The sequence below is a fragment of the Ictidomys tridecemlineatus genome, chromosome 10 (assembly GCF_052094955.1).
Source record: "Ictidomys tridecemlineatus isolate mIctTri1 chromosome 10, mIctTri1.hap1, whole genome shotgun sequence".
NCBI lineage: Eukaryota > Metazoa > Chordata > Mammalia > Rodentia > Sciuridae > Ictidomys > Ictidomys tridecemlineatus.
In genome coordinates, this window is record NC_135486.1 from 17,722,072 (window position 1) to 17,737,738 (window position 15,667).

At 37.5% G+C, this 15,667-nt stretch overlaps 1 protein-coding gene across 1 annotated transcript in view; it reads left to right on the forward strand.

Moving 5' to 3' along the window:
- The window catches only part of Odr4 (odr-4 GPCR localization factor homolog), a 135,378-nt gene extending 132,393 nt beyond the window's left edge, over nt 1-2,985 (forward strand). The window contains exon 14 of the mRNA XM_078022493.1: nt 2,912-2,985. Coding sequence (XP_077878619.1) covers nt 2,912-2,970 — 59 coding nt within the window. The 3' untranslated portion in view covers nt 2,971-2,985. The remainder of the gene's footprint in view (nt 1-2,911) is intronic.
- The last annotated feature ends 12,682 nt before the right edge of the window (nt 2,986-15,667 follow it).

Sequence of the window (15,667 nt, forward strand, 5' to 3'; positions counted from 1 at the left end):
AGTTAGGGAAAAGTAGCTCCACATTAATTAGGATATGGAATCTTTGATATTGTGATCTGTAATAAATACATGTTTGGTCTTTGTCTCCACAACTTTTAAAACCCCTGGAGTATCTAAAAAAAGTTCTTGTATATTAATGAGATGATTGATGACTGGAGCTTCTTGGATGGCCTTGGATGAGGGCAGGTTGCCAGGATAACCAACCCTATCATTAGAAGATTGGAACTTTTAATTTCACCCTCTGACATTGGGGGAAAGAGAGAGAGTCTGAAGGTTGTGTTGATCACCAATCACCAACAATTTAATCAGTTATGGCTATATAATGAAGATTACATAAAATCTCCTGAAGATGGGGTTTGGACAGCCCTCGGAAAGCTGAGTGGTGGAGTCTGGGGGATGGCACACCCAGGAGGGCATGTGGGCTTCCCGCCACTTCCCATACAGTTTGCCTGGTTCAGCTCTTCCAACTATCTGGGAACTCATGTACTTTTACAGTAATTGGGCAAATTTAAGTAAAGTGGTTCCCTGAGTTCTGGGAGCCACCTAGCAAATCAGAGGTCATGGGAATGATTTGCTTGACAGCCAGTTGGTCAGAAGTACAGGTTAAACAACTTGGAACTTATGACTGGCTTTTGAGGTGGGGGACAGTCTGATGGGACTGAGCCTTTAATGAATAGGGCTTATTGACAGTTAGTGTCAAAGTTGAATTAATAAAACATCTAGAGAATTGATCAGTATAGCAAATCCCCCACAGATCTGGTCACAAACGTGTTTGGGTTGTGTTTAGAATATAGTAGGGTTTTTTTTTTTTTCTATCACAGTAATCCCTAGGTAATCTGAAGAATATTGCCTTCTACATAGCAAAATCATAAAAATTCTTATCATGGTCTTTCATTACAGGTTCAAGAGAATTTTTTATGTTTAAAACTTTATTTTTTTAAAATAAAAAAAATCTCTTTTCTATAGAGGAAATAGGGAAAGTCCATTCATGGCTAGATTGATCAATAGCCCCAGATTATATTATTTCCTAGAGTACCTTAGGAAATAAACCATAATCGTTAACATTCCTGATCATATTAATGATCTTAATTATTATAATTATTACATTATAACAGTATGAATCTCACTAATTTCTTTATGTTTGGAATCAAGACTTTTATTTGAGAACTTTTTTTGTGGTATTAATGATTGTTATGGTTTAGTTGTGAGGTGTCCCCCAAAAGCTCATGCGTGAGACAATGCAAGAAGGTTTAGAGGTAAAATAATCAGGTTAGAAGAGCCTTCACCCAATCAGTAAATTAGTCCCCTGATAGGGATTAACTAGGTGGTAATTGAAGGCAGGTATGGTGTGGCTGGAGGAGGAGGGTCCTTGAGGGCAAGCCTTTGGGTTATATATTTTAATCTCTATAGCCTAGTCTCTCTCTCTGCTTTCTAATCATCACATGAGCAGTTTCCCTCAGTCACACTCTTCCACCAAGATGTTCTGCCTCATCTGGTGCCCTGAGGAATGGAATTGGCAGTCTGTATGGACTCAGGGAACCACTTTACTTAAATCTGCTCTGAATCTTTAAATCTGCTCCAAATAATTGTTTCCTCTTCTAATTGTTGTTCTTGTCAGATCTTTTGGTCACAGCAGCAATCAAGCTTACTAAAACAACGATTAAGCCCAGTTTTGCTCTACCACTGAGCTACATCTCCAGCCCTTTTTTCTTTTTGAGACATGGTCTCACTAAGTTTCCCAGCTTGGCTTCCTGTCTCAGCATCCTGAGTAGCTGGGATTACAAACTATGCATCACTATACCTTGTAAATATTTAATAAACATACATATGAGGCCAGGCTAAGTGACACACGCCTGTAATCCCAGCTGCTTGGGAAGCTGATATATGAGGATCACAAGTTCAAGGCCAGCCTGAGCAATTTAGTGAAACACTATCTCAAAATAAAAGACAAATCTGGACATGGTGATGCACGCTTATAATCCCAGCGACTCCAGAGGCTGAGGCAGGAGAATCTCAAGTTCAAAGCCAGCCTCAGCAATTTAGTGAGGCCTTAAGCAACTTATCAAGACCCTGTCTCAAAATTTAAAAAAAATGAAAAGGGCTGGGGATGTGGCTCAGAAGTTAAGAGTCCCTGGGTTCAATCCCTGGTATTTAAAAAAAAAAAAAAAAAAAAAAAGACTGGGGATGTAGCTCAGTGGTAGAGCACTTGCCTAGCATGCTTCAGGGCCCTGGTTTCAATCCCCAGTACCGCAAACAAACAAAACCAAAAAGACAAAAAGGAAAAAAAAATATGAAAATTAATATTTAAAACTATAATCTGGATTCAAAGACAAACATTGTGTTAGCTTTAACATAAGAGGGGAAAAGGAAAATCAAAATGAGTATAATTGGTGTTTTTCATATTTATCAAAATCACATATTCAAGTAATGATTTGGTATAAGTACAAATATGGTATGAAACTAAAAATGTTTATGGACTAGTATGTCAGATCACAGTGAGGTGCATTCATTTTGCACTATTTTTCTGAATTCTTTACATATTACAGAAAACTTCATCATCCAAACAAGATTTTTGGATGGTTCGCTCAGTTCTGCAGCTTCCGTTTGTCATCATCCTGCCCATTAGAGAAGCATGTCAGGCAGAGAACTTGCCCTGAGGCCAAGGAGGTTGTGTGGGCTCAAGTACCTGCTTGTTCACTCGGAGTGAAAACACCTTCCTGGGAAGGAGTTTATAATTAGTAACAGCTTGAAGACCTCATTTTAAGTGAGGAGAAATCATCTGGGCATTAGATTGGGAACTGGGAAGAAATGAGGAGGTAATAAAAGTTTGGTGCCAAGTTTTTCTGTTATGGGCACCTACTGCACTATTCCTGATAGATAAGACATTTCTCCTCCTTTCCGTCTTTTCCAGTGATGAAAGTGACTTGTCTCTTCTGGATGGGAAGTTACTGGAGAGGGGTTGGCTTGTGAGCAAAGCAGGTTTGGTGTGTGAGATTTCATCCTGGATCCATTAAAGGTATAGTTTTCTCCAGTGCTCCTTTATTACATACCAAACCAATAGTTTCACAAAAAAACTGATATAATTTGCCCTTTGTGGGGTCTATAGCTCTTTCTGTTCACATTCAGGGTTGGATATAATATGTTCTTATAAGAAGTCTATAAAGTGCCAGTGACTTAAAAGCTCAAGAAGATATTTGTAATAAACTCTAAACTCTTGGTTATTAATGTTAGGTCAGTAAATTGTCCTCAACTGGAGATTATAGTTCTTCCTAGGGGTTATTTGTCAATTCCTACAGATATTTTTGATCATCACAATAGGGGGAGATGGTGTTACTGGTACCTACTGGGTAGAGGCTGAGCAGGCTGTTAAACATGCATTGCACAGAATACTCCATAACAAAGAATCATCTGGCCCAAAATATCATTAGTGTGGAGGTTTAGAAACCCTTTGTTAAATACATGTGATTTCATGGAGAAAGGATGGGTTGTTTTTGAACACATTTAGTCCTTTTTTTTTTTTTTAATGAATTTGACCTTATTTATTTATTTACTTTTTTTTTTTTAAATTTTTTTAATGTGGTGCTGAGAAGCAAACCCAGGCCTCACCTGTGCTTGGCAAGTGCTCTTCCACTGAGCCACAACCGCAGTCCCACACATTTAGTCTTACACTCATAGCAGCAAATAACATGAGCTCCTTTGCTTAAGGTGTTCAGTCTCTTGGGGAAGCAGACTGAAATTTAAAGCCATTGTAGTATGGGCTTTGACAGATAGAAGGAATTTAGGATCACAAAGGAGAAACTATTCGACTTTGAGAGATTAAGGAAGGCCTCAGTAGAGATCATTGGGATGATTCAGTGTGGTGTACTGGCTGCTTTCAGTCACAAGTTGCAGAAAAATGTGTCACTGAAGGAGCACACAACTTGAGAGTCCTGAGGTAAAGTGAGCCTTGGTGTTGGTGACTTTTAGCAGCTCAGTCATATCATTGGGGACCTGACATCTCCTTTCTCTCTTCTGCCTTCCCAAATGTCAAATTTTAGTTTAAGGCTCATTTTCTTTGGGCACAGTGGTACATAGCTGTAATCCTAACTACTTGGACTGAGGCAAGAGGATCACAAGTTCAAAGCCAATCTGGGCAACTTAGTGAGATCCTGTCTTGAAATTAAGAAAGGGCTGAGGCAGGGTGCAGTGGCACATGCTATAATTACAGCAGCTCTGGAGGCTAAGACAGGAGGATCACAAGTTCAAAGCCAGCCTCAGCAATGATGAGGTGCTAAGCAACTCAGTGAGATCCTGTCTCTAAATAAAATACAAATAGACTGGGGATGTGGCTCAGTGGGTGACTGTCCCTGAGTTCAATCCCGGTAGCAAAAAAAAAAGCGGGGGGCTGAGATATTGTTCAATGGTAGTGTGCCTCTGGGTTCAATCCCCCAAAATAAATAAATCAGTAAGTACTAATTTTCTTCATGTTTGTAAATGGTCACCAACTACACATTTGAATGATTGAATGGCAAGAGAAAGTGTTAATTCTAGCACTCCCTAAGAAGAGTCAGAAAAATTTTTTCACATAAACTTCCCCTATGCCTCACTGGCTCTAATTGGGTTATCTGACCCAAGAACTGTAACTAGGGTGTAAAATCATGCTAACTGGGTAGAATTGGGCCAAACTCAAAGCAGTACAACAGGGAAGTATGGATATTCCGACTACTTCTATTTATTGGTGATCTTGAATGTATCAGGTAAAATGTGTCCAGCAGGATTTTTGACATTGTTGATGATGACCATGAGCATGTTTCTGGATGCCACTTATCCATGATAAATACTTGTCATATATTTGCTTTCCAGGTAATGTGATAAATTGATGTACATCTTATATCAAGACTACCTGTCTTTGTAAACTAAAGAGCATCTGGAAATCTGGTGATTTCATGTTTGTAGTACTCCACTCCCCCAAACTATTGTTTTATGCTCTGATGGCATGTAAACCATACAAATCATGGTTGTTTAGTCTTTCAAATGGAGCTCTGGTTAAAAAGCTTTAAATAAAAAACATAAGAAAAATATGCTGTCTTGTATTTACTTTTAATATTTAGATATCACTGTTTGGCATCAGTGAGGTTGTCTAGTAAAGGACATTGCCACTTGATGTGAATTGCATGGAATATGACTAATAAACTGGTCTTCTGTGAAAGCTTAAGTAGCAGTGGGAGCTTCCCAGTACTCACATCAGTAATTATTTAAGTCATGAGTCTTTCATTTATTGGTCCTTGTATCTGGAAGTTTCTTCTGTACCTAGTTAACTCTTATTTCCCTCTGAGACCTCAGCTCAGGTGTCACTTGGGGAAAACTTTCCTGACACTTCCTGAACCAAGATAGGTCCCCTGATAGGCTCTTTTATAATATTATGGGTTATTTCTAAGATATTTTCTTTGTGTGATTACATACACAACTGACATCTGCTCTCCATTAGAGCAAAGGCTCCATCAGGGCAGAGATCACATTTTTTTGGTAAATGGCAGATGATAAATATTTGTTGAATTGTTAAATAGCACTTGGCCTGCAGACTAAAGCCAGGTCTCTTTCTCCCTTTCCCTCTCTTTCTCTCTCATTTATTTTTTACTTTATTTATTTATTTATTTATTTATTTTTTTGGTACCAAGGATTAAACCCAGGGACACCTAACCTTGGAGTACATCCCCAGCCCTTCTGAATTTTTTTTAAAAAATTTGAGACAGGATCTCGCTAAGTTACTTAAGACCTCACCAAGTTGTGGAGGCTGGCTTTGAACTTGAAATTCTTCTTCCACAGCCTCTTGAGTCTCTGGGATTACAGGCATGCACCACTATGCCTAGTTAAAAACCAGTTATGTCTAATAAAAGTGTTTAAGTATTAGTTTTTGCCTGAAGATAAATATTTTTACTTATGCCAGGTTTTTATATTAAAATATTATCTCATTACATTAGGATACACAAGACCCATCCTGTGGCAAGCAGAAATAAAGCAATTCTTTTGATGTTACAACAAAATACTTCTTTTGTAATCAACTGTTAATATATTCATATTTAGAAATAGTTTCCAGTTACCATCTCATAGCTTTCTTTCTCTGACAGTATCTACACAGGCATGACTTACACGTATACTGATGATTTATTTGTGACTTCTGTTTGGATATATCTTTTATTTATCTGTTCAGCTATGTGGGATTTTTTTCATCACAAAGGAAAGATAAGGGATTTTCCAATCTTTAATCTTCAAATATTTCCCTTTAAATTTCTCATAGTTACACAATTGCACTGTGGGATAGCCCCATGGCTCCTTTTTATGAATGACACATTAGAAAACACCTGGCAAGGTGTGTTCTTGGGTTCACTAAGATCTTTCTCTACGCTTGATGACTCACAATCACATTTTAGGTACAAACACCAAATTCTTAAGAAATAAACTTTATAGGGAGCATGAACTGGGAGTTTAACAAAACGTTTTGAATGTAGTAGATGATTCTAGTGCTCCTGAGTTGTTCTATAGTAGTTTTTATCATGAATTTATTTCTTAGAATAAATCAATATAATGAATATTTAATTAAATTCCAAAGTTTGGCCAGTAAAATCTTTGTGGTCTAACATATACATGTAGCTTTCTTACAAACAAATCCACCTAGATACATTTTTAGCCCTTAAGCCTGAAAACTAGCTTGGCATTCTTTGGAGAAATTGTATCAAATTTCTACAAAATCCTAGTTGCCTCAGAAATGTAATGAGGATAAAGTATTCGGAACTTTAAACAAGGTAGGATTTGCTCGAGTCTGACAAAGGGTTGATTAGAGATGAGATTGCAGCCTGTTCCTCAGCTTGCCCTGGACCCTCTGGAAATTGTCTAATGAGCCCAAGACTCTTTCCCATCTTGAGTTTAGGAAATACCCAGAGGCTTAAAGAGTTTAAAAGCACCTGAGGCAGAAATAGTCATAAAGGCCTTATTTGCTAGCTAAGAAATCAAGTTCAAGTCATTAAAAAGGAATAAGTTCAGAATGTGAACAATTTCCTGATGTTTATAAAGAATAATTGCTTTGAAATCCTTAGAATAAAAATATATATCATGACTCTCCAGGAGAGGGCTGTAGTTTGCTGATTTTTCTTTTTTGCAAACAATTTTGTCTTGGGACAATTGGTAGTTCTAGTCCTTCAGTGAATAAGTGTCATTTAGAAAATTTTGTTATATTGTAACTCTTTGCTTTTGATTAGCCAACTTTTAAGATATTCTATCTTGTTGTAATTTGGTGAATTTGTCACTTTGATTGACTGACCAGAAATAGCCTACCTCCATGCCCTTTTCTGGAATTTTCCATTTCTCTTTTCTAGAAATTGCCTCCCTTCTCTATTGAAGCAAAGGAAGGCAGTATAAAAATGAATGGCACGTTCAGGAAGTGATGGATGGACTCTTTGGCTAGAATGTAAGAAACTTGATTGATAGGATGATGGTGGAAAGATTGGTGGAAATAGATTGTAAATAGCCACATGCAGTGGAAACAAGTTTTAACCACTAGAGTGACACAAATTGATGTAGTCTTTGAGATAAAGGGTTTACTATGAATGGGAAGATGCTGGACATTAATTATTACTGCTGATTATTATTTAATGCATGATAAGTGACTTGAACTAGAGCTAGAACATGGCATTATCAACAAGGACTGTTATTTCAGAAGCACTTTGGAAGAATATTCAACCTAGTTTAATAAGTAATGTTGAAAATTTGATGTTGACAGTGAGAGAAAGCAAAGTTGAAGTCTGAGGTTTTTATATAGGGAAGTGGGTGAAAATTGTCTTAATAGAGACAGTAATGCAGAACTGTGTGAACAGAGGAAGGGAATGGGTTTTGAAAATGTCAACTTGAAATCTCTAATTATGGCTGCTTTTGAGACCATCCAAGCTTACATTTAAAATAGCCAATTAGAAATATGGTAATGAAATATAGTAAAGAAAGAAGGAAAGGAAGGAAGAAAAAAGAAAAGAAAGGGAAAGAAGGAAAGAAGGTAATGTATATTTTCCCTGCTATAAAAATGATCAGGGCTAGAAATATAAACATGAAAACATTTTCTTTGAGAAGTAAAGTAGAAAGAAAACCAGGAAAGAACGGTCTTGGCAAAGCCAAGAAAAATGAGTTTCCAGAAAACAGTCCTGATTATATAACGCTGAGGTCAAGCAAGTGAAAACCGAAAAGGCCTAGCAGGTCAGGCCACGAGGGCTCTTCAGGAAGCTGTGCCGGTGCACTACGAGAGCAGGGTGGGTGGGAACACACTGGACATCCTATGCCAAATTTAAGGAACATTTCCCTTTTTCTATGGAGTAAAAACCTTAATTTGTGAACCCTGTCTCCTTAGGATTCAAACATATTCATTTGGAGGACTGCATTGGAAAGACCTAAAGGGGTCAATTTTGAAAGGTGACTGAGGAAGCCACCTGGAACCAAACTCACTCTGAGAGAGGACAGTCTGCCCCAAGTTAAAGGGCAGTGTGATATGCAGAACGGAGACTCTGAGTGAAGCTCGGAAGGATGCACCCCGCAGTGTGCACCTTCATTTTACCCTTGCTCCCAGACACAGCCTTGAAAGAGGAAGTAGAAGAAATTTAGGAATTTGAGGGGACAAGTCAACAATTCCTATGTCTTGTGCGACAGAGTGCAGCAGAGCTATAGGTTGAGGGCCATTGGTCCAGTTGTGGTTAATTTCAGAGCAGGTTGAGTGATGGATCAGGTCTAACACCTGGAAAAAGAAGATGCAGGACAAAATGTCACACTGAGAGAGTTATCATAAAGATAAGAGGAAGAGGAAGACCTGGGTGCCAGAGGCATAAATGTGATGAACGCAGAGGTAGCGTGCACTGGGTGCATCTGGAGTCCCTACATCTGTGGTTGAGGGACAATGCTATTTCATCACTATTTTAAAGGTCTTTTTTTTTTCTTCTTTGTTTATTCTTAGAAAATGGTCCAGATACTTGCTATATTTAAAAAACCTAGACATATAATTAAACTCAATAGATTTAAACTTAAAAAATAATCATCTATTTTCTTTTTACCCAAATCACGAGAGACTTATTATAAAAAATGTATTCCCTAGAAAGTCTTATAATTTATACTTTGAGAAAAAGAAAAAATAAAAGACTTTCTTAGTTCTATGTTTCATTTCAGTGTTGTGTGGCTAGACATTTTATCTTCTTGTTACCAGGTATTTCAGTTCTTAGTGTTAAATTGTGTTGTCCCCTTGGGTGTCTTTATGAATAGTATTTTGGAAACAAATCTTCAGTTCGAATATTAAGAATTTCTTATGTGTCACTGACTGCTTAATGGGTTTTACACACATTGAATGTTTAATTCCTTAAGCAACTCTGTAAACTATCATTGCCTCGGCATTGGAGACTGAGGATGAAACAATTAAACCTTACCTAGGTCCACTTGTCTGTCAATAGTGAAACATGTATTTAGCCCCAGTTAGTCTTACCCTTAGGGCATTGTTACAATGCAGCTAGGCTGCCATTAAAAATATCTCAGGTTCATGGAAATTTCAGTGTTGCTATAGTTTGCTTTTTATGGTGTTTTCAGGTAAGATTCTCCATCATTTTGATTTTTTGAAAACATCAAATTCTTTTCATCTTTCACAGACACTACTCGGGAGATGTTGCCACCCTTGAACTAAAACTGCCTCTTTTACTCTGTCCTGTTTTCATAGCCTGAAACTCATCCCATCATAGATGCTTCTAGAAATTATTCATCAGGAGCTTTTCCTGGAAAACTTCTAAAGTATAAATATTATTGTGTTTCCCTTACTTCTTAAGTTGCTCTTACCCAGTTGGAGATAACACTATAATAATCAGTAATCGAAAGCCTTTGGATAAACCTTATTGTTACCATACCAACACCACACAATAATATGTTGAATAATATAATGCATTTGTATTTGTGTAAATAAAATTATTGATCCTGCCAACTTTCTATTACATACCATTTTATGTGGACCCAGCAAAGGGCACAAGTTTCAAAATGGCAAATTATTAAGCTTTAATAGTAAAAATTATCCTAATTTATATGACTCATTTGGAGAAATGATTAGTATGTTACTCAACTTTCCCTTACTGTGACAATACCTGAGATAAACAACTTAGAAGGAGGAAAGGTTTATTTTGGCTCATGGCTTCACAGTTTTCAGTCCATGGTTGCTTGGTCCAGTTGGTGCCTGTGGTAGCGCAGAACCTTATGGCTGGGGCACATGGTGGAGAAGATCTGCTCATCTCATAATGCCAGGAAGGAGAAGGGGAGTCGGGGTGGGGACTGGGACTCCAATATCCCCTCCAAGGGCATAACCCCAATGACCTTTAGACCTACCTCCTAAAAGTTTCACCACCTTCCAATAGCACTACAGACTAGTAACCCAGGGCCTTTGGGATACATTTCAAATCCAAAATACAGCAGTTAGTAAAAGGCCAAAGATTTATATGATCTGAAGATAAACCAGAATATTGGGGAAATGATTAGTATTACACTTTACCCTGTAGTAAACTGAGGCTGGGCTAAATCATGGAAGGATATAAATTCCAGAATAAAGCAAGGAAGCATAAAAAGAATGGCATAAGAAAGATTATCATCGGATTAGAAAATACAGTCATCACTTCTTATCTCTGGTTTTACTTCCTGAGGTTGCCTGCAATCAAACACAGCCTAAAAATATTAAGTGGAAAATTCCAGAAATAAACAATTTATAAACTTTAAATTTCACTGTTCTGAATAGTGTGGTGAGATCTTCTTCTGTCCTCCTCATCCCACATGGCACATGAATCATTCCTCTGTCCAGTGTATCCATCTTTTGTCTGTCCCTGCCTGGCATGACCAGGGTTCAATGATCCAGGACCATCTGATGCATATGCTCTTCCTCTGATGTATTGTCAGAGGTCAGTAGTGCCTGATATCCTGTCATAATGCCTACATCATTCACCTGATTTAACTTTGTCACATAAGCCATTATCTCACATCATCACAAGAAGCATGAATATATCACAATAAGATATTTAGAGAGACCATATTCACAAAACATTTCAGTATGCTGTTATTATTTTTCTATTTTATTATTAGTTATGTATGTATGGGAAAAATATAGCACATACAGGGTTCGGTATTATCGAGTTTCAGGCCTCCGCTGGAGGTCTTGGAATGTATCTCTCTAGGATAATGGGAGACTACTAATATCTCTTGTATTGGTTTCCAAGAAGGAAAGTGTATAAGTGGTCTCCCCAAAACCACCTTATTTTATATTTACACAAAATAAAGAAGAAATAAGAAAATAGAGAAATGGGGAAGAAGTCATGGTTCAGCACCCCAATTTTTTCCTTGAGGACAATTTGATCTCATCCATTTCCTTTTAAAAATAATAATGGATTTCGTAGTATTAGTTGCACAATTTCCTGAGTATTCAAAATGCAATGAAAACTACAGCATTTTTTGATATAGCAAATATTTATTATTTGCTGGCCATGCAATATTTTGTTCTGTTACTACTATGAGACTAACCTCTCTCCCTTTGATATAATCGGATTGTACAATAAACAGATGTTTCCCCCCTCAGCCAAAATTTGGACATCTTTTGGACATTGAACAAGACTCCATTGTTTGGGCTATGTTCTAGATGCTAGAATTTTAGACTTAACTACAATTGGCATTTCACACAAAATGTGCTAATTAGAGCTATTGCTTTTTGGTGTGATCTTGAACATGATGATCAAGAGTTAGATTATGCAATTCATTCAAAAAATTTTTTTTAGTTGTAGATGGACACAATACTTTTATTTATTTATTTATGTGTGGTGCTAATAATCGAAAATAGTGCCTCACATGTGCTAGGCAAGCACTCTACCACTGAGCCACAATCCCAGCCAGGATTTCTTCTTTAATTCTCTAACATAGGAAATTTCTAGCACCTTCATCATTTTAGATCTCAAAGACCTGCTTTGGTTCCTAAGTTTTCCTGTAGATTCCAACACATTCTAATTGCTTAAAACCCTGCTTATTAGCCATACATTATGGTTTGGATGTGAGGTGTTCCCCGAAAGCTCATGTGTGAGACGATGCAAGAAGGTTCAGAGGAGAAAGGACTGAGTGGGTTATGAGAGCCTTAACCCAATCAGTGATTAATCCCCTCATAGGGAATTATTGAGTGATAACTGAGGTGGTAGGGTGTGGCATGGAGGAGGTGGGAATTGGGGTTGTGGCTTTGGGATATATATTTGTCTCTAGCAAGTAGAGTTTCTCCCTCTTCCTCTCCCTCTCCCCCTCCCTCTCCCTCTCCCTCTCCCTCTCCCTCCCTCTCCCCTTCCATCTCCCTCTCCCTCTCCCCCTCCCTCTCCCTCCCTCTCCCTCTCCCTCCCTCTCCCCCTCCATCTCCCTCTCCCTCTCCCTCCCCGTCTCCCTCCCTCTCCCCCTCCATCTCCCTCTCCCTCCCTCTCCCCCTCCATCTCCCTCTCCCTCTCCCTCCCCCTCCCTCTTCCTCTCCCTCCTTCCTGATCAGCACATGAGCTGTTTCCCTCTGCCACACTATTCTGCCATGCTGTTCTACTTTACCTTGAGCCAGCCTACTATGGACTAAGACCTCTGAAACTGAGCCCTGAATAAACTTTTCCTCCTCTATAATTCTTCTGGTCAGGTCTTTTAGACACAGCAGCAAAAAAAGCTGACTAAAACACCATACAACCTTCAATCTTTCTTTTTCCTTTTTTTCTTGTGTGTGTGTGTGTGTGTGTGTGTGTGTGTGTGTGTGTGTGAGGTGTTTGATATTGAACCCAAGGGGCACTCTACCAGTAAGCCGTATTGCCAATCCTTTTTCATTTTGAGACAGGATCTGGATAAGTTGCAGAGGCTGCCCTAGAATTTATGATACTCCTGCCTCAGCCTCCCTAGTTGCTGGGATTATAACCTCTTTCTTTATGATAAGATCCAGACTCTTGATTTGTCATTCTTTCCTCAGAGATATTTTATTTAGCAACAAAGAACTCTAACAGATAAATTAGACTTTCCAAATGTAATCAAAGAGAAGGTAACCATTTATCTTCTCAATAAAAATATACTGAGTGCTGATTTTATGCAAGAGGCTATTACCGAACATTTAAATGGCAAACAAGCAAAGATTAGCTCCTTTTCTCAATGAGTTTATAGTTTTCCTGACATCATAGTGGCAAAGTAATAAGTTAACGTTTTGGAAAGAATTGGAAGCCAGGAATGTGAAAAAAATGCATGGAGGGATAATAGAAATTAAATCTTTGAGGTTGTAGTAAGCAAGGGTTACTTGCTTATAAAGGTTATATGGCTAATTAGCAGTTTTTTCCCTAAAAATAAAAGGAACTTAAGTATATAGATGCTTAAGTATATAGATGCTAATAAAAACAATTATGTATATGTGTGTGTATAAATATATACATATGGTTGTTTCCCAAATCGGCTCCAGGTTTCTGTTTCTGATCTCATTGCCTTAATTCAGGTGGTTCTTACTAAATATTTTTTAGCCTCCTTTCTTCTCCCCCTATTCCTGGCTCAAAGCCCATAACACACTGCTTCTGGGACTGTCTTCCTACTCTGCAAGCTGCTCATACTCATCTTGCTTAAGATTCCTCAGTAGCTCTCCATCACCTTTCTAATATATGTTTGGCATACAAAGGACTTTAGCTGTGAAATTTACCTGCTTTTGCCAACTTCATATTTACTGCTCTATTTCTTCAAAATTAATTCAAGCTCCTTGATTTTATCTTAGTTTCTTTGGCCTCCTTAAACTCATTAGCTCTCTATCTCTAAAATAAAAGTAAGGTTCAGTTAACATTATAATTTGTGCAGTCTGAACCATAGATTGGATGGATTTTTTTTTAATAAATCTAAATTCTACCAAGAGGTAGAACTCCAAAGTGTGTGTGCGTGTGTGTGTGTGTGTGTGTGTGTGTTTCACCTTAATCTAGATAAAACATTAACAAATAGAGTTCAACAAAAAAAATACATAAAAATAATTTTGCCACATTACCAGACATATTTTCACTATAAGATTCAGCATTCATAGTCCTTATTTACCCTAAAGGAGCTGGAAACATATGTCTACACAATAACTTCCTCACTATATTTATAACAACTTTATTCAAATATACCATAGCTTAGAAGTAACCTTTAGTAAGTGAATGGGTAAATAAATTGTGGTACATCTATATAGCACTAAAATAAATTAACTATCAAGCCATAAAATTATGTGGAAGAAAATTTCACATTTCTATGTGAATGAAGTTGACCTGGAAAGGTTGTCAAGGGTTTGTGTAGGGGATGGATAAAGAAGCAGAGATGAGATATTTAGTGCAGTGAAAATTCTCAGTAGTATACTGTAATGATAGACACAAGTCATTATAAATTGTCCAAATGCATAAAATGTACACCACCAAGAGTGAAGCCTAATGTAAACTATGGACTTTGAATGGTTATGGAATTGTGAAAAAATGTAATACTCTGGTGGGCATTCTGATGGTGGTGGAGGCTATCCATGTGTGGGGACAGAAAATATATGAAATGCATCTATGCCTTCCTCTGTATTTTGTTACGAATCTAAAATGTATCTGAAGAATAGTTTTTAAAAAAAAAACAAACAAGTTGCACATGGTTGTGCAGCTACTGTGGAGGCTGAGGCAGGAGGATCACAAGTTCAAGACCAACTTTGAATTTAGTGAGACACTGCTTCAATAAAAAAGATAAATAAATCACCAGGGATTAGCTGAGTGATAGAGTGCCTCTGGTTTAATCCCTAATACTGCAAAAACAAATAACAAAACAAAATCAAATCAAATCAAAACCCAAAATCACCCTCTTTCTAAACACACACACACACACACACACACACACACAAAAAAACCAAAAAAAAAACAGAAAAGAAAAATAATAACTGTAAAGTTACCAAATCTAGGAAGGGAACTGAACATCTCAATTCAGAAGTCTTCCAATAGGTCTACACTGAGATGCATGATAATTAAATTGTAATAAGATAAAGAGAATTAATGTTGAAAACAACAAGAGAAAAATGACTTGTCCTATTGAAGAGAACTCCAGAAGACTATCAGTAGATTTATCATTGAAGACCCTACTGGTCAGACCATGAGAAAGTGGAGCGCCTGACCTAATGGCCTAGCAGCAGGTTCCATGTTTTAAAGCTTCCTCCACCTCAGCACTGCCACCCAGGGGCCAAGTTCTCAGCACAAGAACCTTTGGGGAACAAACCACATTCCAACCATGGCACTCACTTTGAATTTAAGAACACATATTGACTGAACTGGAAGGGTGGATTAAGGTATTCCATGAAAGTGGATGTCAAGTCTCATTTAAAATGGTAAAGTATTTGCATATAATCTATGCACATCCTTCTGAATACTTTAAATCTTCTCTAGATTACCTATAATGCTTAATACAACACAAATGTTATGCAGATGCTTATTAAAATGTATTGTTTAGGTAAAAGTGACAAGAAAAAGTCTACATGGTCAGTTCATATGTGCATTTTTTTCTAACATTTTCAATATATGCTTGGTTGACTCCCTGAATGTTAAACCCATAAATATGGAAGGTTTATTTTATTAAAAATTTGCCTAGAGGGTATATATTAAAGGAAAACAAACAA